Source organism: Remersonia thermophila, chromosome 1 (genome assembly GCF_042764415.1).
Source record: "Remersonia thermophila strain ATCC 22073 chromosome 1, whole genome shotgun sequence".
Taxonomy (NCBI): Eukaryota; Fungi; Ascomycota; class Sordariomycetes; order Sordariales; family Chaetomiaceae; genus Remersonia; species Remersonia thermophila.
Genome location: NC_092217.1, coordinates 4,909,295 through 4,934,283, shown reverse-complemented (window position 1 = coordinate 4,934,283; position 24,989 = coordinate 4,909,295). Strand labels below are relative to the sequence as shown.

The 24,989-nt window shown below is 49.6% G+C and overlaps 5 protein-coding genes across 5 annotated transcripts; 3 read left to right on the top strand and 2 right to left on the bottom strand.

Annotated features, from left to right (window-relative positions):
- Positions 1-794: 794 nt before the first annotated feature.
- VTJ83DRAFT_1356 (uncharacterized protein) lies at positions 795-3,261 on the top strand (the record flags this gene model as incomplete). The annotated part of the gene is made up of 6 exons (XM_071007506.1): positions 795-1,148; positions 1,214-1,484; positions 1,548-1,944; positions 2,018-2,378; positions 2,463-2,725; positions 2,808-3,261. 6 exons carry the CDS (start codon positions 795-797, stop codon positions 3,259-3,261), a joined length of 2,100 nt encoding a protein of 699 aa, XP_070870709.1.
- A 502-nt stretch (positions 3,262-3,763) lies between these two features.
- VTJ83DRAFT_1355 (uncharacterized protein) lies at positions 3,764-4,611 on the bottom strand (the record flags this gene model as incomplete). The annotated part of the gene is made up of 2 exons (XM_071007505.1): positions 3,764-4,229; positions 4,415-4,611. The coding sequence occupies 2 exons, from the start codon at positions 4,609-4,611 to the stop codon at positions 3,764-3,766; spliced, it is 663 nt and encodes a 220-aa protein (XP_070870708.1).
- A 3,778-nt stretch (positions 4,612-8,389) lies between these two features.
- Positions 8,390-9,298, top strand: VTJ83DRAFT_1354 (uncharacterized protein; the record flags this gene model as incomplete). The annotated part of the gene is made up of 2 exons (XM_071007504.1): positions 8,390-8,619; positions 8,752-9,298. The coding sequence occupies 2 exons, from the start codon at positions 8,390-8,392 to the stop codon at positions 9,296-9,298; spliced, it is 777 nt and encodes a 258-aa protein (XP_070870707.1).
- A 956-nt stretch (positions 9,299-10,254) lies between these two features.
- VTJ83DRAFT_1353 (uncharacterized protein) lies at positions 10,255-10,845 on the top strand (the record flags this gene model as incomplete). The annotated part of the gene is made up of 1 exon (XM_071007503.1): positions 10,255-10,845. One exon carries the CDS (start codon positions 10,255-10,257, stop codon positions 10,843-10,845), a length of 591 nt encoding a protein of 196 aa, XP_070870706.1.
- Positions 10,846-15,348: 4,503 nt separating this feature from the next.
- On the bottom strand, positions 15,349-16,346 carry VTJ83DRAFT_1352 (uncharacterized protein; the record flags this gene model as incomplete). The annotated part of the gene is made up of 4 exons (XM_071007502.1): positions 15,349-15,455; positions 15,574-15,778; positions 15,874-16,245; positions 16,320-16,346. The coding sequence occupies 4 exons, from the start codon at positions 16,344-16,346 to the stop codon at positions 15,349-15,351; spliced, it is 711 nt and encodes a 236-aa protein (XP_070870705.1).
- Positions 16,347-24,989: the final 8,643 nt, after the last annotated feature.

Below are 24,989 nucleotides of genomic sequence, written 5' to 3'. Positions count from 1 at the left end.
ACAAGTAATAGTAGAGGGTCAGGGCATGTAATCATAGAGCATCCCAAGAACAGGTTTTCACCAAGACACCTGGATCCATTCATGATGGACGTCGAACCTGACAAGATTCTGACCGTCATCAGCATCGTGATCATGATCATGCACCACGCATCCCCAGATGGGTCATCTAAGCGGCTCGAGCCATGTCATGGGGGGGGGGGGGGGGGGAGGGGGTTGCGATGAAGGTCGCCGCGAGCCATCAGGATGCCGTGGGCGTTCACGGCCAAGCAACTGGGATAGAAAACTCATTGACGACAGGCTCAAAGCGATGTGCTGCCTAAACCCCTGGAGCCGTCTGGTGGAGTTGGCGATAGGCCGGTGGAGTTGAGGATCAACACCACACCACGCACGGCAAGGATCCGGAAAAAGGGGCGCCGGCAGAGCAACTATAGTAGTCAGCTCATTGCAACGCCAAGCCTGTGCCTAGGCGCTAGCAGAGGCAGCAATGGCCTGCGGGGAACGGCTCTCGTATGTACAGCTCTCGCAGATGAGGAGGAGGACCTGGCCGGGCTAAGTTGCATGCAGCTTGCAGCGCGAGCTCGACAACTCAAATATCAGCACGGGAAGCCCTCGAGAACATCCATCGGCTGAGTTGGGCACCATCTTGTCCCAGCCAGCCTCTCGGTCACAGGTCGAGCCGATTTCAAAGCAAACGGCCCGCCGACACCGCTGTTTTCCCTTGCATCGGCTTCTTCCAAACGGTCAACAACCACCTATCCACCACGTCAACATTGGCATCTCAGGAGACCTTCAGCATGGCCTCTGGACCCGTCTATCCCGGCGCCGGCCTGCCTCTGCGCTTCATCCGCTTCCCTGCGGACTGCATGACCAACGCCGACATTTATCGGTTCGGCTCATGCAGCGCCATGCCGGGAGCCGTTTCGAGCCTCCTGCAGGTCCGCGAGGTGTTCATGATGAACTTGATGGACCGCCTGACCGACAAGCCCAACTGGCACGAGAAGGTCTTTGACGACAATATCGTGGCCAAGTGGCTCGAGGAGGCCAAAAGCATGCCCGAGGAGGACCTCTACAACGAGATCGTCGACCCGAAGTGCGAGGTGCCCAAGCCTACCCGCACGAGGTTCATCACCGAGGACATCTTTCACTATGCACGTCATGTTCCCCTTTCCTCGTTCCTGGTGGCTGTCCCCAAGGCTGACAACGAGAACAACAGTGCATCTTTGAGCTGCGCTGCAAGGCCGAGCACTTCAAAAAGACGGGCTTGACGTTTACCCTCAACTCTTCGCGAGCCGCCACATGGTCGTCGGTCGACTTTAACACCGTCGTCAAATCCGACACCCTGGTGGACGAGGAGCTCCGCCAGGGTTTCGTGGCCGCCTTTGAGAAGCTCCGCGTCGAGCAGGGCGACAGCCCGGACTGGCACCCCGGCACGGATGACATGGTCCAGGATCTGGTCCATCCGTCCCTGTACCCCTTTGTCTACGGTAGGTTGGCGTCGATGCGCCTTTCCTTCGTTGCGTCTCGTGGCTGAAGAAACTCCTTGGCAGGCAAATCCAACTTCTTCCAGGAGGAGGTGGTGGGAGTGGAGGACGCCATCGGCAAGTGGTCGGGCAAGGGCGCGCCTATCGAGATACACCCCCGGGAGAGCGACCCCCTCCCCGACGATGTCAGGGCCCATATGATCCGCAACCACGTTCCTGAGGAGTACTGGTCGCGCACGTACCAGTGGCTGCCGGCCAACCTTGCCTTCCAAGACGACGGCACCGTGCGCTTCATCAGCTACATCAACAACCTCCACCCCGAGAAGCACGCGGGCACGTACCGCCTGATCGAGAAGCTCATCGACCTTGCCATCCCCGCCTGGGAGAGCGTGTGCAGCGCCAGGGCCATCAACAAGGACACGGGCCAGGATCAGCAACGGCTGCGGTATCCTCCTCCCGTCGAGTGAGTCGCCCATCCTGCCTTGAGAAGATCTTGCCCGTCGCGTTAACGCGCATCCTGCCCGCCCCTCCTCAAGCGACGAGGACGAAGACGAGCACTTCGAGCCGTTTCGCCCCGAGATCCTTGCAGAGATCGAAGGCCGGGAGGGGCCCGTCGAACCGGAGGACGGCATGGAGCCCGAATACATGCTCGATGACGAGGTCGAGGAGCAAATGGAGGACGAGGAAGCCAAGAACCAGCGCAAGCTGCAGCGCCTCAAGTGGCGCCAGATCCGCGACCCCATCCTCATGGGGGCGACCGAGCGGGGGCCCATCGAGTACACCGTCCTGCAGAGGCTCCGCGAGAGGTTTCGCGACACGGGCCTGCAGGTCATCGTCAAGATGGCCTCGATCGAGCTGACGCCGGAAAAGCCCACGTTTCCGGCCGGCGGGTGGCATGTAAGTCACTCGCGCCGCGCCGCGCCCGCGGCACCCTTCGGGATCTTGTCTCGGGCGGCCACGCTAATCAACGGCCTCGAACAGGTCGAGGGCATGGTGAACGAGCACATCGTCGCTACGGCCCTCTACTACATCGACTCGGAGAACATCACCGACAGCCACCTCTCGTTCCGCATGGCCACCGCCAAGGAACAGGAAGAGCTGCAAGACCAAGTCGGGCAGGACATGTACCGCCTATACGAGCGGCTCTACGGCACCGCGCTTGGCTTGGTCGACGTGGAAACCGTCCAGGTCTACGGGAGCGTCGCGACGCCGCAGGGAAGGTTCCTCGCCTTTCCCAATGTCTTGTAAGTTCCTCCTTCCCCCCCCCCCCCCCCCTCGTCCTCCAGCGACGCCACCAGCTTCCCGTTGACGACCTTCCTCCCCTAGCCAACACCGCGTCTCCTCCTTCCGCCTCGCCGACCCTACCAAGCCTGGCCACCGCCGCTTCATCGCCCTCTGGCTCGTCGACCCGACCCAGCGCGTCATCTCCACCGCCAACGTGCCCCCGCAGCGCTTCGACTGGTGGTGCGAAGCCACCTTTGGCACCGGCGAGGGCGCCAGCCCGGGCGACCTCCCTCCGGACGTGTTCAATCTGCTGCTGGAGGAGGGCAGCGCCGCCGACGCCATCAGGCCGAGCGAGAGCTTGCTCGCGAGCCTCAAGGGGAAGCTGCCGGCGGAACTGGTGGCGATGATCCGCAACGCCGGGCCGCTCCCGGAGGGCCTGATGACGGCGGAGGAGGCCAAGGAGCACCGCAAGAAGCTGATGGAGGAGAGGAGCAAGTTCACCCTTGTTCAGAAGCGTAGGGAGTGGTTTGGGTCGTACTCGTTTTGCGAGCATTGATCGAGGGCTTGGTGGAGATTGGCAGGCCCCGGCCGTTCTAGCGAATCTGAAGGCCTGCGCGGAGGGATCCGGGGGTAGTATTCATCTCAGGAGCGCCGTTGATGTTGAAAAGAAGCCCTCTCTCCTGGGATAAGGCTCCCATGGGGCACGCTCCTCTCCCAACCGTTTTCCATGTGTCATGGCATCGTGCAAGCAGCACGACGCGAAACGGCGTGCATGTTGGATGTTGAGAACGAGAACGTTTCTGGAAACCATCACGATACTTCCAAGAGAAGGGGTGCCGAAGGAAACACGCTGTTCAAGTCACAACCCAATAAATAGCCTATTCCTACTGTACAAGCATTCTGATGCCCAAAGACCCTGCTACCTCCATCGAACCACGACCCCTCCCTCCCGATCACGATCGCCAGCCCCTCGCCACGACCTCCCCCCTCGGCCCGAAACGCGCAGCCTTCCCGAGAGGCTCGGGGACTGGGGGGCGTCCTGCGGAGCGATCTCGCTCTCACACCCACTTGTACACGCTGATCCTGTTGGACCCGCCGCACGTCTCGGTCGCGTTGCCCGTGCAAGCCATGCTGCATTCCGAGTCCAGCTGGGCGAGGGTGCTGTTCGCGTGCACCTCGTCCCCGCAGAAGCACTCGGACGAGAACTCGAGCCCGAACCAGCGGAACCCGCTGTCCCGGCAGAAAGCGCCGCACCGGCCGACGGTCATGAGGGTCATCGAGTAGGTCCTGGCCTCGGAGAGCGCGCGGCCCACGGGAAGCTCCGTGTAGCACCCGACGTACTGGGTGGCGGTCACGGGCGGGTCGTACACGTGAGGGGTCGAGGCCGGGTTTTCCGCCGGCTTGCCGTACAGAGAGAGGCGGTTGTCGCCGCCGCAGGTTTCATTCTTGTCGCCGCCGCAGGACTTGTAGCAGTCCGTGGAGAAGGTGGGGAAAGAACGGGGACCAAGGGAATTTCCGCAGTAGCTAGACGGCGGGGGAGGAAAACGGAGTTGTTAGTGGTAAGGTTGTACGGGTCATCCATGTGTTTTCCAGAGGAGGTGGAGGGGGAATGAGGTTGGGATCGTGGTAGGTCAGGTCAGGTCAGGTCAGGTACGCAGCGTGAGGGTTGGGCCAAAGGCTGCCGGATGGACAAGGGGCGCAGAACGTACCACTCGGTCGAGTACTCGACGCCCCAGAGCGTGTAGTTCTTGCAGTGGGCTTCGCAGAGAGCGAGAGTCATGTTGGAGGCGAAGAGAAACGAGCCGGTGAGGGCCCGGGCCGGGGTGTCGGTGTAGCAGCCGTAGTAGGTGGACTGCGTGAGAGCAGCGGACGCGAGGGACGCCGCGAAGATGAGGTAGCGGTGCATCTTGCAGGGCAACCAGGGATACAATGTTGGGAGTCAAGAGGGGAGAAGGTCGAAGCGAGTGTTGGGAAGAGCAGCTCGGATGTGTGCGCAAAGTCCGGTGTTGGAATGAGAGAGACGGATGGCCATGTCAAGGACAAGAAGAAGGGTATTTATCCCATTCATTCCCTCTGGCCGGACCGCTGAGCCATGGTATCATCTCGATGCCCAGGCTGTGTAAAACAGCGCTCTGAACTAACAAGATCGCATCCAAGACACACTGCGGCCAGCTGCTGCGTCCCAGTGATCCAGGTACGCGACATGACTCTCCCTGTCACCTCAGCTGACTAACCACGAAGAACTACCAGCAATGCTACCATGCGAGACACCGAGCAGAGAATAAGAAGTGATGGGGTGATCTGAATGGATTTTGAAAAAGGTTTCCAAAGACGTCAGAAACGCGTAAACAAAAAATAAGAGAGATAGAAGGAAACGATGTTGATCCTTTGACCGATGTCACCTTCGTTGGCCTAGAATACAGCGCCTCAAGAAATAGCCCGTTGAGCGTTTGAGACTTTGATGGAGTCCTTGGCAGCCTTGCTTTACCAGCAACGAGGGTGTTGATCAGCTGAGGTACAGGGGGGGTCGGTCGGCTCAAACACGAACACGGCCTTTGGATTTCCTCTCGCGATCTGCGCTAAACACGTCTTAGGAATGGGATGGGTCCGTGGATCTGGTTCTCGGGTGCTAACTACCGCCCGAGGTAATTAAGCTGCAGATCCATCCGTTGGTTCGCAGGCGGGCCGGGCCGTTCGCCGGGAATGGGTGGCTAACCCAGATGAGTACTGGTTCAGGTCTTCTTTCTCGGAAGCCATGTTCCGAACCGTTGACTCAGAACTGCGTGTTCCGTACCGCGAATGCTTGAGCAGTCTACGTCACGGCGCTGCGAGGAATGCCGCGATGCCTGGTCAAACAATAGAACCTAGTCTAGAACTCATCATCTGCTGGGAAGATAGGCCCGAGTTACAAGGGGAGGGGGGGGGGGGGGGAGGGGGGGAAGGGGGGTTACGTATTGATCTTGGACGCTTCGGCGTTCCAGGATCTTGATGGTTCACTGCTGTTTCTCTCGATGATGCTGATAGGATTGCGTCCGCGTTGGCCGTCCCGCGGCCACGCAAGCGAGGTCCAGAACGCCGTCGTTCCTGTGGGGTCGCACACGCGCACCAACCCGGTGGCCTATGGGAAACGAGTGAGCAGAATTGGGGTCCGGAACATCGGCCGCCTCACCAAGGTACGTAAGGTGCTTCGCCGCAAAGATGGCTCACATGGCAGCAGGGAGCTGCTGGCTAGCCCCAAGAACGAACACCGGACGAGACGAACCGGACGAGCCGAATGATCACGCTGTATGAGGTGGCGAGGTGCGGACATGTGGCTGTTGTTGGTGCCCCTTCAATGTTTCTCCGAGGGAGTGTTCATCTCGAGACCGAAATCTCTTGCACGAGATCAACCCCCCTGGTCACCAGGCCATGGTCTCCCACGAATGAGCAGCAGCTGGAGATGGGACAGATGTTTTTTGGAATCCATTGACAAGCCATGCGCAAGCCCCATAGCCAATAATTATCGTCTTTTCCCATGGGCTGTCGGCCTCTCCGGCCCGTCTTGGTGCCTACATTGTAATTGTTTGGAATAATAGTTCGAGACGGGGATACGCAACCCTGATTTCCATGTGGCTTTGCGTCCCGTATCTACCCTTCTCTCTGCGGGCGGAATTGGTCCTCCTCCCTCTTTCGACAAGTCACCATGCGTGTCTCCTGCCGTGGGACACCACGGGAATGGGGCTTGGATGCCTACGATTACTTGGTCGTTGTTGAGGGATAGCCCAGAAGCTCGTAGTCTGAAGCGAGCGAGGGATCCCGTGTCCGCGCGAAGGAGAATAAGACCTCCCACACATGCATTATGAGAGCACTTGTGACTCGCCCGTCCCGTCCCGAGTAGGTCTTTTGTTGAAAAGTCGTTCTGTTGATCTGTTCTTTGTCTAATGAGTGGCTTCTTGGATGGGTGGCGTGTACCATTGCTTTCTCCCCTAGGAGTGCATCGGATATGTCCGAAACCCGGGAGCCTGGGACAAGGGATAATTAGGTACCTCGAGTGCCGCTCTTGTAATTCATTTGCCAGGTGGGTATTACCAACATCGGTCGTGTGCTATTCCAATGCGCTGAGATAAGCAGCCCCGCACTTCTTCGGGAAAGAAACCCGGTTGGCTAGCACGATCGATCTGGGATCCATGAACCAGACGTCATGTCGGCCAAAGCACGTGGATACATCGGCACACGCGTTGAAGGAATGGGACGGATCGCCCTCGGGTGGCTCGATTGTGGATTGTTACCCATTCATTCTAATTGCTTGTTTTTTTTTCTGTTCACACAACGCCTTCGGAATGTTGGATCCCAGGTATCAAGGTACCTGAGCGAGGGCACCTCGGATGCTAGAGGCTGGTATGGTGTGCAATCAGCATGACACCCCATCAAGCGCCGGCGTGCTTATGCTCAAATCATATAGGAGAAACAGCGCTGAAGGGTCCGTTGACGGCTGGTAAATGCATCTGAAGAGGTCCCAGCTTGCGAGGTAAACCTGGCCTTTCATCACCATCCTTCGTCCCCGCTCTTTCGGCTCCTCTCTTTGGTCCTCTACCGTAGCAACCTTTTTCTGCCGTATTCATCACTTCATCACTCAACAAACTGTGAAGAGATCTGGCGGTTGGCCGTGGACCTGGGGTCCTGCAGGTGGGCGTTCTGCCTCTCATCATGTACGCAGTACTTGAGCAAGCACCCCGGCAGAAAGGCGGTGTTCGTTGTCGAAACGTGTTTCACGACCGCGTCATGCTCGACAGGGCCGGGCCGACCCGAGAATCCGTAACGGTAACTATTCGACGCACGATTGGTTGGTTCTTCTGATGCCAGGGTCAGTGCGGCATGGGCCATGGATCGACCCCGGGACGGCGATGGGAATGGTGTCAATCGGTGGCCAACAAGAATCGTCTTTCAAATCACCGACAATCATACTTGTTGGATTCCAACAAAGATGCTACCATTCCCTTACAGAGGCGAAGCATGCTGTGAAAGACTTCCGGCGCGACGCCACCCGAACGTGGGCCAGACGTCGACTCCAAAACTCGGACTCAAACAGCGAAGAATCATTCAGGGATGCACCCCGACAACGCCTGGGATTTCAATCGTCCGTCGTCTTCACTTCCTTCAGAGCTGCCCACCATCGCGTCAATGCGACAGTGATAGGCGCGAGTACAACGCTATCTTATGTCAACCTGGTAGGGAAGCCGGAGGCAAATTGCCGTCCCGCGCCGACATACAAGCTGTGCCACGCACCAACCGCATAAATCCTCATCTCGAGCAGACGGGAGGAATGATGCTTTTGGCAGGGCAGACGCGGTCTCACGCGACGCAATCTACCAAGCACAACATGGTTGGGCGCCGCACACAACATGCTGTAGGTTCTCGGGGATTTAGCCGCCGGTGGCCCAATCAATATCAAGCTGACCTGCGTCCAACCTACATGAGACGGCACCCGGGATAACCAGTCCGGCGGTGCCAAGGTCAGATGGGAGGATGTGATGCTGTTAAATATAACACCGAAGCCATCATGGGACTTGGCCGCCAGGCTGGTCGTTTGCTCTTTAAGAGGGACGCCTCTCGCGCTCGTTGGCGCCATCAAGTCTCGCCGGCCACTGCTCGAGGACCTGCCATCCTAGGTTTGCAGCCCGCCGATTGCAACAGTCCGCCTCACCATGCTCTCCCTGGGCGCCGGCGCTTTGCTGGTCCTTCTGTCCTCGAGCCTCGTCAACGGCCTGGCCGTGGACACGAGGTCTGCGCATGACAACAGGCCCGACCGCGGACATGGGAATAAACCGCGACCCTCCATCTGCCTTGACCCGGCTGCGTTGCAGACGGCCAGCTACCATCACGGCTTGGAAGATGGCACGCCGGGGATCCGGCCGGGATTGAGCAAGTCGGAGACGTACGTCTTTGTTTTTCTCCCCCCTTTGTCTACGCTGGGAATCCAGCGTGGAAAAAAAAAAAAAAAAAAAAAAAAAAGAAAGGCACACCAGCTAACCTTTGCGGGCAATGAGGATACGCCTCCCCTCTTCAGCGACCGCTCCAACTTCATCAACTTCTGCGCCGGCCGTGTCCTCACCAACGGCCAGCAAAACCGCGCCGGCTCCTGCAACGGCATCCCCATGGGCCGCATCCCGTCCGTCAACAACATGATCACCTCCATCATCACCTACCCCCAGCCCGGCGACCGCGTGCCCCCGCGCAAAACCTTCAACGTGACGGTCCAAACCCGCCACCTCCGCGCCGGCTATCTCGTCAACCCCAGCGTCAGCTACTATACCGCGCCCCAGGACCTGGACGAGAACGGCGACATCATCGGCCACTCGCACATTTCGGTGCAGGACATTGGGAGCCTGCGCACGCTGGAGCCGCCGGATCCGACGAGGTTTGCGTACTTCAAGGGGATCGACGACCCGGCGGACGAGAACGGCGAGCTGCGCGCGGAGGTGACGGGGGGGTTGCCGCCGGGGGTGTATCGGGTGTGCACGATGATCGCGGCGAGGAACCATCAGCCGGTGGTCATGCCGGTTGCGCAGCGCGGGGCGCAGGACGATTGTACCAAGTTTGAGGTTGGCGAGTAGGTGGGGGAGATTGGGAGGCGAGGTTGGGGGTCAAGACGTCTTGTCAAGAAACAGCCTTCTTGGGCCCGCCCCGGTTCTGTACATACTACGCACATGCATGCACAGCTGACCAAAGAATCTCATTCGCGCATATGCCCATGGCCTTCAGAGAAGTGCCGGGCTGGAGCTGAATCGACTTCGGTCTAGGCTGCGCCCGGCATACATGCTATTAATACAGCACCGGCGCGATGATTATTCATCAGCGATCTTAGGCGCCGTGGCTTGCAGCCCAGGCGGAGGTACCAAATGATCACACAGTTCAGCCGGACACGAAGCCTTGCCATTTTGCGTCTCTTGCGCAGCATATATGGCGGGTTAGTGCCCCCCTTTGGCATGAGCAGAGCCCCATGTCCCTCTTTGCATCCTCATGCCCAGCTTGATGTCAGCTCTCCCTCACGCCGCCTGGGCTCGTCAAGGCTCGGCTGCAATTCGCCCACAGCGGAAACGCATGCGACCGAACAACCCAGGAGCTTGGGGAGATCCCTCAGCATTACCAACATGCCGACTTCCGCTCTTGCAGTCCACAGCCTGATCCGGCTTGCTCGTAGAATAGGCGCACCGTTCAATCCACCGGTCTTTTTGAATATCCGAGAGCTATTCTTGGTCCTGTGTTTGGCCTCAGCCCTGCTTTCGCATCTCCTTTGTTCGGGGGCTCGGATTCCAACATGCCCGAGAAGGCTCGACAAAACAATGCCCATTGACGCTCAACACGTTGGAAGAACAATGGCTCTGTCGGCCTTCTTTGTCCACACCACCTGCGGCTTCACGTATAACTACCGCACCGCAATCGGCCTCGCAACCAGCGATGACCCCAACACGTCCCTCCCAACATCCAACAGACCCAACAGCTCAGCCCTACAGGTAAGTCGGTCTCCTCCATCCCCGGCTCACAACACAGGTACGCGCTCCAGAGCAGGATGAGCGATTCCTCCCTCTCCTTCCTCGCCCGCCACCTCGACCTCGGCACCCCCGCCCTCGCCCGCGCCATCCTCACCCACTTTGCCCGCTACGCCCTCGGCGTCCTATCCAAGCAGCAAGACTGGCCCGGCCTCGCTGACCCCGACCTCCGGCATATCGTCCTCCGCATCCGCCTCTCCCTCGACCACAAGCATGCCCGCTGGCCGTGGACGCAGCAGCCTCCCGGCGTGGCCATGCTGAACGACGGCGACGATGAAGACGGCGGTGACACCTCGCGCTGGGGCCAGGAGGAGCACGCCACGTACTTTATGCTGCGGGTGCTGGCCGAGGTGCATCACGCTCGCAAGCGGGGGGAGTCGACGCTGCCGTACCTGCCGGACGACGGCAGCATGGAGAGGGTGGTGAAGGAGATCCACGCGAAGCTGTGCATGCTGCAGTCTGTGTGGGTCGACTCGGATGCCTGGGTCGAGGACAGGATGCTGAGGGCCAAGTTGGCGCAGACGCTGGCGGTCTTTGTCCAGGCGGCGGTCGCTGAGGAGGTCCAAGTCGTCGCCATGGGCGGTCGGCAGATGACGTTGCCGCTGAGGTGAGTTTTTCCAGGTAAGATGGGAGAGTGATCAAGTACCACTGTGCAATGCAATCTTCATAGAATACAAGGTATGTTCGCCTCGCTCTTTTTCACGTTTTTTTTTTTTTCTTCTTTTCTGTCATGATGCATTCTCGTCTCGCGCTAGTTCAGGGCATTGTTTTATGATGCATTGACCTCATGGAGTTGGCTTTCTAGACCAAGTTGACCATATCACCACATCATTGGCAACACCCCATTTGTAATTACCAACATCAAGCCAATAACAGACAGACTCATACTAGCTCCCAAATTGGTACTCCAACCAAACCGTCCAGCGCACGCCGCCTACTCCGAACTCACTGCACAACAGCACCGCATATACCCTCTATGTCAGGTGTTGATTTCCCTGGTGTACGAAGAAATGAAAGAAGGAAGACGAGGAAAGGATCAAAGGCGAGAGAGGAAGAAGAGCAAGGGGAGAAGGAATACGACGAGGCAAAGAAAAGGAAGTGTGGCATCGGTCCTTTCGGGTTGTGTGGGGTGAATATCGTGCCTAACAGCCATGACCGGCTCCTCATCGACGTAATCGTCCTCATGTGTCATGCGTCCCGAAGCCATCCTTCTCAGAGCTATCCGCCGGATTTTGATGCTGGCTCTCGGCGAACGCAGCTTGGATGTCGTCAATGTCGGCGTTGAACGCCGCATCTCTGGCTTGCGGGCCTCCTCCCCAGTGGCCACAGTCCCGATGGTCCATTCCGGACAGGAGATGCTCGACATAGACGATGGCCGTCTGTTCTGATGTCGACGATGCCATCGCTGTCGTAGTGTCGACACGTCGAGGGAGAGTGACTCGGCAACAAAAGAAGGGGAGTATCTGCAACAAGGAATTGGATGCGTCAACGGAGGCGAGGGGGGTTAGACGGCGAAGTGGTGTGCCACAGAATGAACCAAGCGTGATATGCTATAACAGGACTGAAGGCTAGGGCGGCGGTTGTCCGGACAAGACTTGTTCGTCGTCACAAGGAGTCAAGCCCGACCTCTGCTCAGAAGTCCGAGGGAGGATATATATGAAGAGAAACAACAGCTTGGATGGTTTTGGAGACAGTCGGAGATCCCATGGGACATTGGGGCTGTAAAGTAAATGGCAACCCCCTTCCCCCCCCCCCCCCCCCCCCCCCCCGGCGGGTCACAATCCAAACGAATAATAGTATGGATACAGTCAGATCTGACGGGAGTCCTGCTCTGTGAACGGCATTTTTTCGCCAGCATCCAACTTGGTCAACCATTGAGCGCAGGGGTATGAACAGTGGGCCTTCCGCCGTAATTCCCCTAGTCCCACTCACCGATAATCTTTCTCGATCGGGCACATGAACGTTTGTCCCCAGACCGAGGAAGTGGGACTCAAGCTCCAGAAAACGATTTGATGCTCGCCAATAAGCTCTACACAGTAGACTCCTTGCCCCCGGGTGCTTTCCAGCACCCTCTGCCGTCTTGTTCCTGGTGCCACGCATGCTGTCTCAGATGCGCTTCTCTTCTTCTGGGCCAGCCCGGGGCCGGGGAGCTCCACCGCCGCCGGTCAAATCCCTGCAGCCTCTGAACATGTAAGCGATGGCTGACATCCTTACCCCGGGTGCTTTCCGGCACCCTCTGAACTACACTTTCTCAGCTTTGTCATAGACGGAAGAGATGGTCCCTGGAGACAAAGATCAACAAGCTTGCCGACTTGCATGCGTGAAAGTAACGCAATCCACAAGTACCTATCTTGCAAAAGCAACGGCTCCGTGACCAACCCACCATGACTAAGCAAGACCTCTTCCATGTACCTGCCATACCAGACGGTGGTAGCTCGGAACGGCATTTGATTGGGCGCAGCAACTTCCGGTAGGTTGGGTACCTAGGTACGCAGTACTGCTACACAGTTCCACACTAGCGCGGCACGCATGCGTCACATCGGAGATGGGCTAGGCGAACTCGCAGTCGCCATTGGACCCTGCAGTTGGGTAGTTGGCGTTACAAATGTATAGTACCTGCTAATGCAAGGGAAGCTGCCGAATCGACATCGGGCCGGCCTTCACGAATGGAAATACTGCAACCATTCGAGCGGTGCTGACCGGCCTGTGGGTACTGTGCAAATAATTCTGGAGCGCCAGGGCTTCCTCACGCTCCGCGGAGCATGCCGGGCCCCCGATACAACAGCTCCCTCCAGTCACACCGCGAACTCCTTTCATAGGAATCAATATCTCACACTTTGGTCAAAGCGTACTTGGGCAGGCCCAATCAATGTACGCTCGGTCCCCTATCAAGACCCAAGATCGCCATCCCGGCCGGCAAGCAACCCTGAACTCTCTGCTCCGCAGAGTAGAGGATTATTGAACAAGCCCTCCGCGCTTCGACCGCAAGGACAGCCCAAGGCATCCAAAGGGCCTTGAGAGGCCTGGTGTTTGTCTGGGAGCTCGTGTTCCGATAGGTCCAGGGAGCATGCCACTTCGCTTCAGGTGCGTTGGAAACGTGCATAGTTGTCGGAACCTTCCAGCCTCGACCGTACACCATGTATCGATAGATCGGTACCTAAGCGACCTAGGTAATAGGAAAGCAGGTGTCGATCCCACACCAAAACCCATATCTCGGTGATGCGAGAAGGAACGGCATTTTGGGGGCCGGAAAGCCACCTGTGGTTGCAGGGCCTCTTCTTGATCATCATCGAATTCAACACCATTTTTAGCATTTTCTGGAATACTACTTCCTTAAGGTGCTTCTGGTACGGTGTCCTGCATCGCTCGGTGGGTCGGGCGTTGGAGGTTTTAGCGTTCCCCGGGATCTGTTTTACCCAATCATCATCACCCTGCAATAGTACAGTGCATACAAGTAGGTACGTACCTTAGGTACGGTCGTGCACATTCCACCAGACGACATTGTTCGGTCTAAAAGCTTACAGCCGCAACCAAAAGTGACCAAGGACTTGAATCCAGCGGCCGCAAACCGCAATACATTCAAGGACGCTGCCAAGTCTGTTATCTACGACCTATCTGTGTCTGGAACAATCTCCAGCTTGAATGTATAGGTAGTCAAAGCGAAGCTTCCGCTTCGCTTTGATTTTTTGACGGTACACAGTCGCACTGTGTAGCAAGAAATCGAAGCGGAAGCTCCGCATTGCCTTAGTTACCGGCACAATCCTCCAGAGTGCTTTTTGATTGGCTCGTTGCGTTTTTTCGACTCCACAACTTTGCAATTGGACCCTGCTACAAAGGTGTGACAGCAAAAACGGATCCGCTGATGCTGCCATCAGCTAGTGCACCATATATACCTGCTACTGCAACACACCCCCCAGACCGAGGCGATTAGTCGAGGTCTGAGTTCCCTGGTGCACTTATTTATCCTGACTTGGAGTTAGAGGAAATTTCATCTCTATCCTCCATCGCACCCCCGAGGGGTGCCCGGGTGTTTATTTATCAGACGCCACCCTAAAAACGTCCTTTGTGTCAGGTGTGCAAACACAGGTTTCGAACTCAGAGCCTTCTCATTGTATATGACTTTTTACAGTGCAGGTAGCACTATCAACATACCGCTGCGTAAACAGAAGAGGACCGGGCTCATAACTGTGACAGCAAAAACGGATCCGCTGATGCTGCCATCAGCTAGTGCACCATATATACCTGCTACTGCAACAAAAGGTCCTTTTACCTAAAAAACGGGGAGCAGAGGATTTGGGCAGTGCAGAGGGGTTTAAAAAGCGAGTAAGTTTTACGCTTCGATTTGCACTTTCTGGGGCGAAAAGCCAAACGAACGTGACAGGAGGCTCTAGTAAATCTATGTGTACTATAAATAATTTTTTTTTTTTGGGGGGGGGGGGGGGATGCGGAGGGACGTAAACGTTGGCTGCTGGAGAGGTAGTGGTGATCTTTTTGACACATGAGCTTTGGTAATCATAACTAATAACCCTTACTTTCCGCGGAAGAGACACGGGGCCTTGTTTGGTGTCATTCCCCCTGAACGCTTGTTGCAAAGTGGAAGGCAGGACATGACCGGAGTCTTCCCATCTAGCTTTCAATCACAACACAAGAACCAAGTGCGTCAAAGACGCGAGTGATGGGGAAAAAAAGACAAAATGGAATCGAGATCGAAGAGGCGGTTGTCGTTTAGCAGGATTTGGGCAAGCTCCTGATTGGCAGCGCCAAGACAAGTGGCAAACTTGGTGGAAGCCCGTGCGGGAACGAGGCGACGAGGCGAATGAGCCCTGCATCACACCTTAGCGGACAAAACGGCGAAGTACACCGCAGGAGCATATTATAACGTGATGGCTCCGTTATCTTGCATTGCTAGCGACCTACCACTGATACTATAGTAAACTCGTTTTCGCCATGCGCCACTGTTGGGTGTCAGTGTGGCTCGGGCTGGCCAACCTGGCCGTAGTTATTCGCATCCAAACCTCCCGGCAGCTCCGCTGCACACACGGCTTCGGAATCCAATGCGAACCAGATTCTGTTGACCGAAATACCTCTCAAGCTGAGTAGCTTCGTCGCTCTGCTCAACGTGCATCTTCCGTCCGCCGCCAAAAGTCGTCAAACATCTGTCCTACAAAGTACAGGTCCTCACCACGCCGACCATCATTTCCGATCATGTTGATGTGGGCCGCTGCGCGATGAGAAGCTTGTTAGCAGGTCCAGTGCTTTTTCAGTCTGTCCATAATATGTGGTCCTGCGGCCGGCGGCTATGGGACAGGACAGACAAGGACAGCAGCACACACGCATACCTCGTTGCTGCAGGAGCTCCTTGGTTCGCTCCAAAAACCGCTTGTCATCCTCCGTCAAGCATTTGTCCGGCTGATGGTTGCGATTGCGGCTGCTGCTTGAAGCATGCTCAAACGGATTGAACGAGTCGCTTCGGTGATGGTAATAGGCGAGGATTACCTGAGCGCTGGTGTGAAGTTTCCGAAGGTCTTCCAACGCTGTGCATGCCTGTGAGGGAAAGGTTAGGTATGTTGGCGCGTCTCATATCGCCTTGTAGCGTGCATCGATCGCTATCAAGGAAACAGGCCTTCTTCCAAACTCACCGGCGATTGGTGCTTTCGCGCCTCGTCGTGCTTGCGGGTAAGCATGGAACAGCTGTGGAGCAGCATGAAGCTGATGAGGTAGACAGTCATCCAGCTCTTGGGGTTGCACATCAGCTCGCGGAAGCCATCCATAACGCCCTTGCGGAGTTGCGGCAGAACCTCCTCCATCAACGCTGCATCTATCTGCTGCATCGTAACCGCGGGTAAGGGGATTTTGCCCGCCATTGGCGACCCGTCATCCACGCTCACGGGTTCCATACCGAGCGTTTCATCGCCACCGAGACACGGCAGATCGGCGGTTAGGCGGATGCTGAACCATAGCTCGAAAGCCTTCTCTAGAAGGTGTCCATCCTCCGATGGCTGGCGTTCCGACTTGAAGCAGAGGTTAGTCTCGGGTCGAAACAGGGCCGCGTAGATGCTGTGTCGGTAGCAGAGGACACGTACCAAGTGTCGCTGCATATACTGCACAGCATATGCGTACGTATCCTGAATCAAGTCATCGCTCTGTGCCAGCAGAGAACCCATGCATATAAGGCGGTTCGCGGCAATATACTCTTTCAGGCTCTTTGTGGCCTTCTTCTCATCGATAATGGCGTACGGAGCCGTTTCTTTTGCCCGGTCGATGCCGCCTCCGTCCACCCACGATATGAAAAGACAGTCTCGAAGCGGGATCGGGTTAAATCTGCGGACGAGCAACTTCAGCGGTTCACAAGAAATGCGGTCAAATATTACCTCAATGGTTCGGTCTTCAGAGGAATCTGTGACAGGATCTATGGGGACTTATACCCTGGTCCTGAACCCCAGCAGGCATTCTGCCTGCTCAGACCGCCATTCTGGGCATCCATCGTGTATATAAGGAGCCTCCAGGAGAGGCATATTAGATAGTTGTTTTCTTCTTTTAAACAACAGTTTCCAACTACTCCTTTCCGCCGTATACACTCTTACAGGTCCGGGCCATTACAGTTATAAGCCCGGTACCTTCCTGCTACGCAGAAAGAGAACCTCCCCTTCTTGTTATAAGCCCTTAAATTAATCTTTAAGGCGCTTAGCTCGTTTATTTTCTCCTCTCTCTCTTAAAACCCGTCGCTAACTGTTAAAGCACCTTCCTCGGCAAGATGGACTTAGTCCTTAAGGATTATACTCTTAGCGTCGTACGGCTAGAGACCTTCCGCGACTAGGGACGATGGTTCGATTACGTCCGAAACGAAGCTCGTATCTACGGCGTATAGCAGATCTGTAGACTAGAAGCAAACGCTAAAACGGTTCTAAAGATCCTTAACAATAATTAAAAGCCGTTTTATATAGACGCCTACTTAGAGGTCTAATAGCAGCTTAGGATTTAATACTAACGAGAGCTTTAGGACTGGTAGAACATTAATCCGGAGGAAAGGGGCTTTAAACCGGAAAAACCAGGAGAACCCTTTAAGTCCGATATAGATTACGTATACGAGCAGAACTTTCTCCGGTACTTCCTAAAAACCTTGTAAAACGATTTAAACGATTAGAGGAAGGCTTATAACGCGGTATACTATTTTATCTTTAATATTGTTCGGAAGGATCTGCTCGAAAACGCTTTTAACCTCCTTATATTAATAAAATAGCTATAGATCTATTATAACGTTCTACGTATTTTAGAAGCCTAAATTGTTTTTATTTAGGCGGTAAGGATAAAAGCGTTTCGTAAAGCTTTCCTTAACGTCCTTAATAAAGCCGAAACAGCTATAGACCCTTTCGAATAGATTATAAACTTCCGCTACGAGTATTATAATATATTTATAAACGGAGTTACCGATATAATCGGTCTCCTAGCTATTACAGCCTTTTTAAATACTATTTAGAAGCGTATTGCCCTAGGATAGGCCTATACTAAATATATATTTCTAGCCGATAAAGTTATCCGAAACGACTTTAAGGAAACTATAAAGGTATATACGGATTAGCTATACCGATTTCTCCTTTAAAACGGAGCCGGGGTATATATTTTACTATATATTTACGTTACTTTCGGAGGATATAAACAGTTATTTAACTAATAAGACTTATTAAAATAAAGGTCTGATAAGAAAAATAATAGTAACGGTAAAGGTAAGCCTTTTAGGTTAAAGGGTAGCTATAAATAAGGAAAAGGCGGGAATAGTAGTAGAAAAGGCGATAATCGAGGCTATAACTAGTCTAATAATTAAAATAGGAAAGTAAACCGAACGTTAAAGGTTTATTATAATTATCTATACGGAATCCTTAAATAATACTATTAGATACCGATTAAGTACTTTAATTTTAAAGCTATTATAACTAATAAAAGCGAGAAAGGCAGTATAATATCCTAGGGCCTACACTAATATATCTTTAACGACTTTATAAAGCTTTAATAAACGGACTTTAGAAACGAGTTATAAGTTTAAAGGATAAGACTCTCTAGTCCTAGAGTACTGCGTTTATTACTAAGACTGGGCAGCGAAGAACCCTTTCCTAATTCGGTTAAAGTTAAGTTAAAACTCAATAATAACAAAGACTTTTCGGGGCTTTTCGTTAAAGTAGTAATCCTTTACGACTTATAGGTAAGGATTTAGCTTCCCCCTAGTATTTATACTATATTTATTACTAATTATTACCCGCTTTATAATTCTATCCTTTTAAATAACTGTAGAGTAGTCTATATCGTTAACGATAAGTTATAATTTAAGCCTAGATCCTAATACAAAGTCGATAACCTAGACGACTATATAAGGGCGGGTATAACCTTTTTCTAAATATAAGCCCGTAGGCGATAAAGGCTTAGGAATATACTAAACGGTAATAGAGGTCCTAATACTAAGAACCTAATTCTGAAAGATACGGTCTTTATTAATAAGTTTTACATTAATATTATATTAAAGGTAGCTTTTAAGCGGGTAGGCCTTTAGTATTACGGGTAGGACAGAACCCTTCGTTACAGCCCTATAAAGTATAGTCTAGTAATAAAACAGTTAGTCCGCAAATATAATTTAGTATTCCTTAAATATAACGTTCGTTCTGCTTATTCGAGAGTTCCTCCGCTTAAGTATACTATAACTATATTTCTTACCGTTATTAAAACCCGTTTAACCGCCCGATCGAAAAAGCTACTTCCTAAAAAAAAGGATACGGAGCGCCTATAATACCTACGTATAGGATATATAGAGCCCAAAGTAATACAAAGATTTATCTCTGTAGCTAAAGGAGTTCGGTATAAAGTAAATAATATCCTAAAAAAGAAGTATAAGAGTTGTATACGGGTATACGCTACTCGAGTTATTTTACGCCGATCCTTTAAGAACCGCGTTATAAAACCTTTCTAGAGGATTATTTAAGACCTTTTTAAGTTTAATCCTAAGTTTAACGGTTTAAAATAACTATTTATAATTAAAGACAAGTAGAGTAAAAAAGTAATTATAAAAACTCTAATAACTAAGTTACTATATACTATAGCTAGATAAATTAAAGATACTGTATCGTAGGTTAATATATAATTTAGCTTTAAAGTTTATAAGATTTAATAAAATAACGATACTAGTACTATCGGTATTAAAGGGTATACGGATTATAAGGTTTGGATTTAGAACCTAGGGATTAATCTTAAACTTACCTTAACCTATACTTCGGAGGCTAACGAAGGATTTAAGCGCGTAGGATATAAAATTATTAAAAAAGGGTTTACTATACTTTTCGGAGCCTACTTACTTTACAACCTATAGCTAGAAGCTACGAAAACAGCTGCTTAGCTGATTAACATTACACCTTTATAGCGTAACGACTAGAAATCACTAAACAAGAAACTATATTTATAATTTTAGCAATACTTTTATTAATACTAACCCGAGTTTATAAATAATTATACGTAAAATCTAAGGCTTTACCTTAGTAACCTATATATATACGGATACTAAATATACCTATTCGATAAACGACGAAAGGCGAATATTTACCGAAAGCTATTTAAAATAACCGAGAAAGCTTATATCGGTTACCTAGTTAAATACTAGGTAACTAATATCTACTAGATTTAGGTTCCTTAGCTTAAAAGAATTATTATTACGCAGAACGTAATCTTCGATAAAAAGCTCTTTTATAAATCTAGTAAGGAATATATATCCTTATAACCGTTCTAAATTACAAGGGATATTATAGAGCTGTTTAAGTCCAATATAGGGTACCGAGACGTTAGTATAGTAAAAGAGCCCGACGATGTTAACTCTAAGAGTTTAGAATACTTAATATCTTTTAAAAAACTAAAGATAAATTTTAACTAGCTAAAGGGTTAGAACTCGGGGATAGGAGTATAGGTAAAGAGTATACTTTCCGCGGATACTCTTACTAAGCTATTAAAAACAGGATCGTTTATAACTAGACTCCTAACCCTAAAGCCATCTATTAATCCTCTATCGCTTTATATAAGACTTAATAGGGTTATAGATATTAAACCTTATATTAACGATATTTATCGTAAAGGTATAACAGTTAAAGACTAATATCCTACTAACAGAACTATAAAGCTTAGTACGCTCTTATTAAACCCCTACGATAATAATACCGTAGGACTCCTTATAGTTAAAAAGGAGTTTTTACAACCGGCAGACGGTATTTATAAACCGTTGTAAAACGTTTATTATATTATAAATACTATAATAAAACAGTAGACTATAGAAAGATAAGACCTTAATCTAGCCTATATTAAACGTAAATACGTTAGGAAGGTATATAGGCCTGCTATACGTTAAAGTAAATAGTAAAAAGGTTAGGGGCCTAAGGGTTAAAACGATAATAATAAGTATAGATTTATCGGATTCGTATTCGGGATATATCGAGACGATAGTATATATCTACCGAATTAAAGATACTAAGAGAGCTTCTATATAACCTTTTTCCTAGATAATCCTATTTATAAGGAAAATAGCCCTTAAACTTATACTATCTATTACATAGTAGCAGCGGCTGTAAACTAGAGGTCTATAAAACGTTTAGGTACTACTCCTAAGATACCGAGAATATATTTCTTAGAATTAGCTAATACTAAGGTACCTTAGCGCTTTCGAGATATTAAGAACTATAAGTTTAAATATTTATTTTTAAAAGCTTACGACGAAAAGATTAGGAATCTCGTTAACCGGAAGACTTAACGTATTATTTGCCGTATAAAGGCTAAAGGACGTCCTTTGCCTTTTAAATAAATATTTATATATAAGTTTAATAAGTATAGTTATATTAAGAAAGCAAAGGTATATATTTACGTTAAAGGCAATCTATAACGCTAAAGTACCCTTAAGATAACCTACGCTACTACCTTTACTACTTATATATTTCGCTTTATAATAGCAATCGCTATATACTTTAACTTTAAAGTCTATTAGTTCGATGTTAAACAAGTATTCTTAAATACCTTTCTAGAAGCGCTAATATATTGTAAACTCTTAGAAGAATATAAATAGCTAAAGAAGTATATTTAACTTTTACAAGCCTTTTATAGACTCCGAGAGTTACCTTTCCTTTAGTACTAAGAGTTCTCTTCTACTTTACATAAACTAGGCTTTAAAGCTTTTAAAGAAAAGTCTTACCTTTTCTATAACGATTAATATAAGGTTATTATCGTATTCTACGTCGACGATTATTTTGTCTTCTTTTATCGAAACTATACGGATAAGGTAAACCGTATTATAAATGCTTTTAAAGCTAAATATAAACTTTATAAAAAGAGAGAGGTAAAGTAGTTCCTAGGCGTAAGAATTATTAGGGACCGTCCGAAGCGCCGGGTATTCTTAATCTACAACTAATATATCGAGAAGGTAGCTAAAAGGTTCGACATTAACCTTACGGTTCGTATACCTTATATTCTACTTCCCTCCAACGATTTTATTAAATATAAAGGAACTGCTTTAAACAACGAAATTAAGCTTTTCTAAAAGTTTATTAGTTTAATACTTTATATAGCTATTATAATTCGCTTAAACGTAGCTTTTATTATATTAAAGCTGTTTTATTTCTTAACAAATCCGTTACACTAGTATATCTTTACAGCGTATTAGGTAATCTATTACCTATATAAAATAAAGTATCTAAGGATTATATATATTAGTAAGGAAACCGAGTTACAAATACTCCTTATTATAAGGGACGTATTATTTACCGATTGCTTTAACATTTAAAAGTCTACCTAAAGCTATATAATAATACTCTTCAGAGGTATAATTGTATAGAAGGCTGTAAAGCAGTTGACAATTATTATTTTATTTATAAAAGCCGAACTAATAGCATTTATAAATACTGTTAAAGAAACTATAGCGTTGCAACGCCTCTTTAAAGATATTACTCTGGACCTTAAAAAGCTGTAGGTAATCTATTATAATAATACTAATATAATTAGACTAGTAGTTAAAGATAGAATACAGATAAACACCTCTTTAAAGTATATTAATATCTATAATATATAGGTAAAAGAGCAGGTTAAAAAAAGTACTTTTAGTATCGAATACCTTTAAACGGTATAAATGCTAGCTAACAAATTAACAAAGAATCTATTATAATAGTATTTTAAATATTTTCGGAAGCTCCTTAACCTTTAAAATACTACTAAACTAGTATAGGATCTAAGGGGTAACTTAAAATAAAGGGTTAATTAATAGGACTTGCCTCTAGAGACTTTATAATAAAGGCGCGGAGCGTTAAAAACTAATATAATAAACTAATAATTTAAACATCTAACCTATACTTCTTTAGCTTAGCGCGCAGACGCGCTTTCCAAGCCTCCGCCTCCTTCTCCTTCGCCTTAATATCCTCCTTAGCTTTTACATTAACTAGAAGACGCTTTAAAAGCTCCTCCTCCTTATCCTTATTATTATCCTCCTCTACCGCTTTACCCTTACCCTTATCCTTAGTCTTTTTAGCAAGGAGAGACTTATCCTCCTTCTTCTTTTTACTAGCCGGGCCGGAAGGAGCGGAAGTTACTATTAAAGAACGTTTACAAGTACCGGATAGCATAAAGGGACTAGACTAAGCTAAAGTAAACGGTACTAAAGTACCGTTAACAATATAGAAGAGTAGAGTTCTTAGACTCTTCTTTAAAGCTGGGAGAGACTCCAGCTACCAACCCTTAACGATACCGGCCTCCAGGTCCTTATACGTATAATAGGTATAATTAATAATCTATATACCTGTTAGAACTTATAGATTAAGTCTCCGAAATAATAAACTTATATTTTTAAAGGCGCCGGCTTACTTATATCGTACGTATTAAGCAGCAGTAAACGCTAGTAAAAAAGGTCTGATACGCGATTAAAAGGATTAGCTAAAAACGTAACACTAATTACTATAATAGTTGTCTAAAACTTTAAAATAATAAGAAGGAAGTTTTACCCGAGTTTATAAGACGTTACTGTTTTATAATAATAATAGTAGGTTTAACCTACGACCGATAAATATAAACTGTCGCTATATTTTAAAGCCGATTTAAAATAACCTATATAAAGCTCGATCCGCTAACTAAAAACCCTACAGCTATCCTTAAGCCTCTGCAGGAGCTTAAGGAGCAGAAGCTTAACGGGGTTAACCTTACTTTTACGCAACGTAACTATAACGTCCTAATTATCGTTAAAGGATACTATAGCGTTATTAGAAAGCGATTTCGCAGGCAAATTAGTATTACTACCCGCGTTAATAGGTTTTCTACCGCCCTTAACAGTATAGGAAACTAAACGACTATTATAATACGTTAGAAAACTATAGATAATTGCGATGAAAACTAGTCGGTTACTCCTTTGTAATTAAAGGGTAAAAAGAGTAGTTTTAAACGATCGAAAATATATTCTGAACGACGAAAGCTAGTAACCTAGTTCGTTAAGCTGCTTAGCAATATACTTTCAATACTAAAAAAACTAACAGAGCTGGAAATCAATATAGCATTTAAGGAGGCTATTTCTACAGTTATAATAATCAGAAAGATCGCTTTTATTATTATAGTTTTAAAATATTATAGTTAACCGGATTGTTATTAACATTTCCGGAAGAAGAATAATTTCCTTTGTTAACCTTTAAATCGACCTTTCGAGGGCTTAGAAAGTCGACTAATTATAAAGACTTTGGATTACCGGATACAGCCCGTCCCGAAGTCCAAAACAGCCTATAGTATACTACAAAGGGATTCAACTCCTAACTACCCTACTAAAAAGGGTACGAGAGCTACGACGGCATTTCTCTCTTTTCTTTGATTTTCAGGATCCTATTATAACAGTTGCTCGCTAATTACGAATAACTAGGGGGTGTGTAACAGGATCTATAGGGACTTATACCCTGGTCCTGAACCCCAGCAGGCATTCTGCCTGCTTAGACCGCTATTCTAGGCATCCATCGTGTATATAAGGAGCCTCCAGGAGAAGTATATTAGATAGTTGTTTTCTTCTTTTGAACAACAGCTTCCAACCACTCCTTTCCGCCGTATACACTCTCACAGGTCCGGGCCATCACAGAATCCCAGTCGATCATGTCCCTGAAACCCGAGGGGTGCCGGCGGGATGGAAACATCACGCCGCTTTAGAAGTAAAGGGTGCATTCTGAAAGCTGATAACGGTCGCATTGGAAAGCCGCTCCTCGACACCGCAAGCATGCTCCAGATGGATCAGGATTGTTTTCATCGCGCTCGCACTGATATGCAGGGCCTCAGTACCGACCCCCGTCATCAAGACCGCAATATGGTCACGCTCCCCGAATGGGCCACCTGACTCACCCGTAACTTCTTCACCTGACAGCGGATGCAAGCTTTGATTCTCCGGGTTTCGGCCGTCTCGCACCGCAGTTTATCGCTTGCGAACCGAGCACGCTTTTTCGGCCGCAGCGGAACGCTCCGAACGGTGCTTGCGACCTTGTCCATTGCGTTCCCGTGCGATGAGGCTGACTGCATAGCGGCGCTCGGCCTTCTTGATCGCACGCCGTTCAGGAAAGCCTGTCTCGAAGCGCCCGCCGCGCCAGACGCACCAGAGTTTGGGGGTACTGCACTCGATGAAGTGGCGGTGGTGGGACGGATGAAAGGCGCACTTCCAGTTCGAATCCTGCTGGAAGAGTCACCTCCGAAGCTGGTGCTGTTCTGGCGCAAGGTATCAAGTGGGACTGCG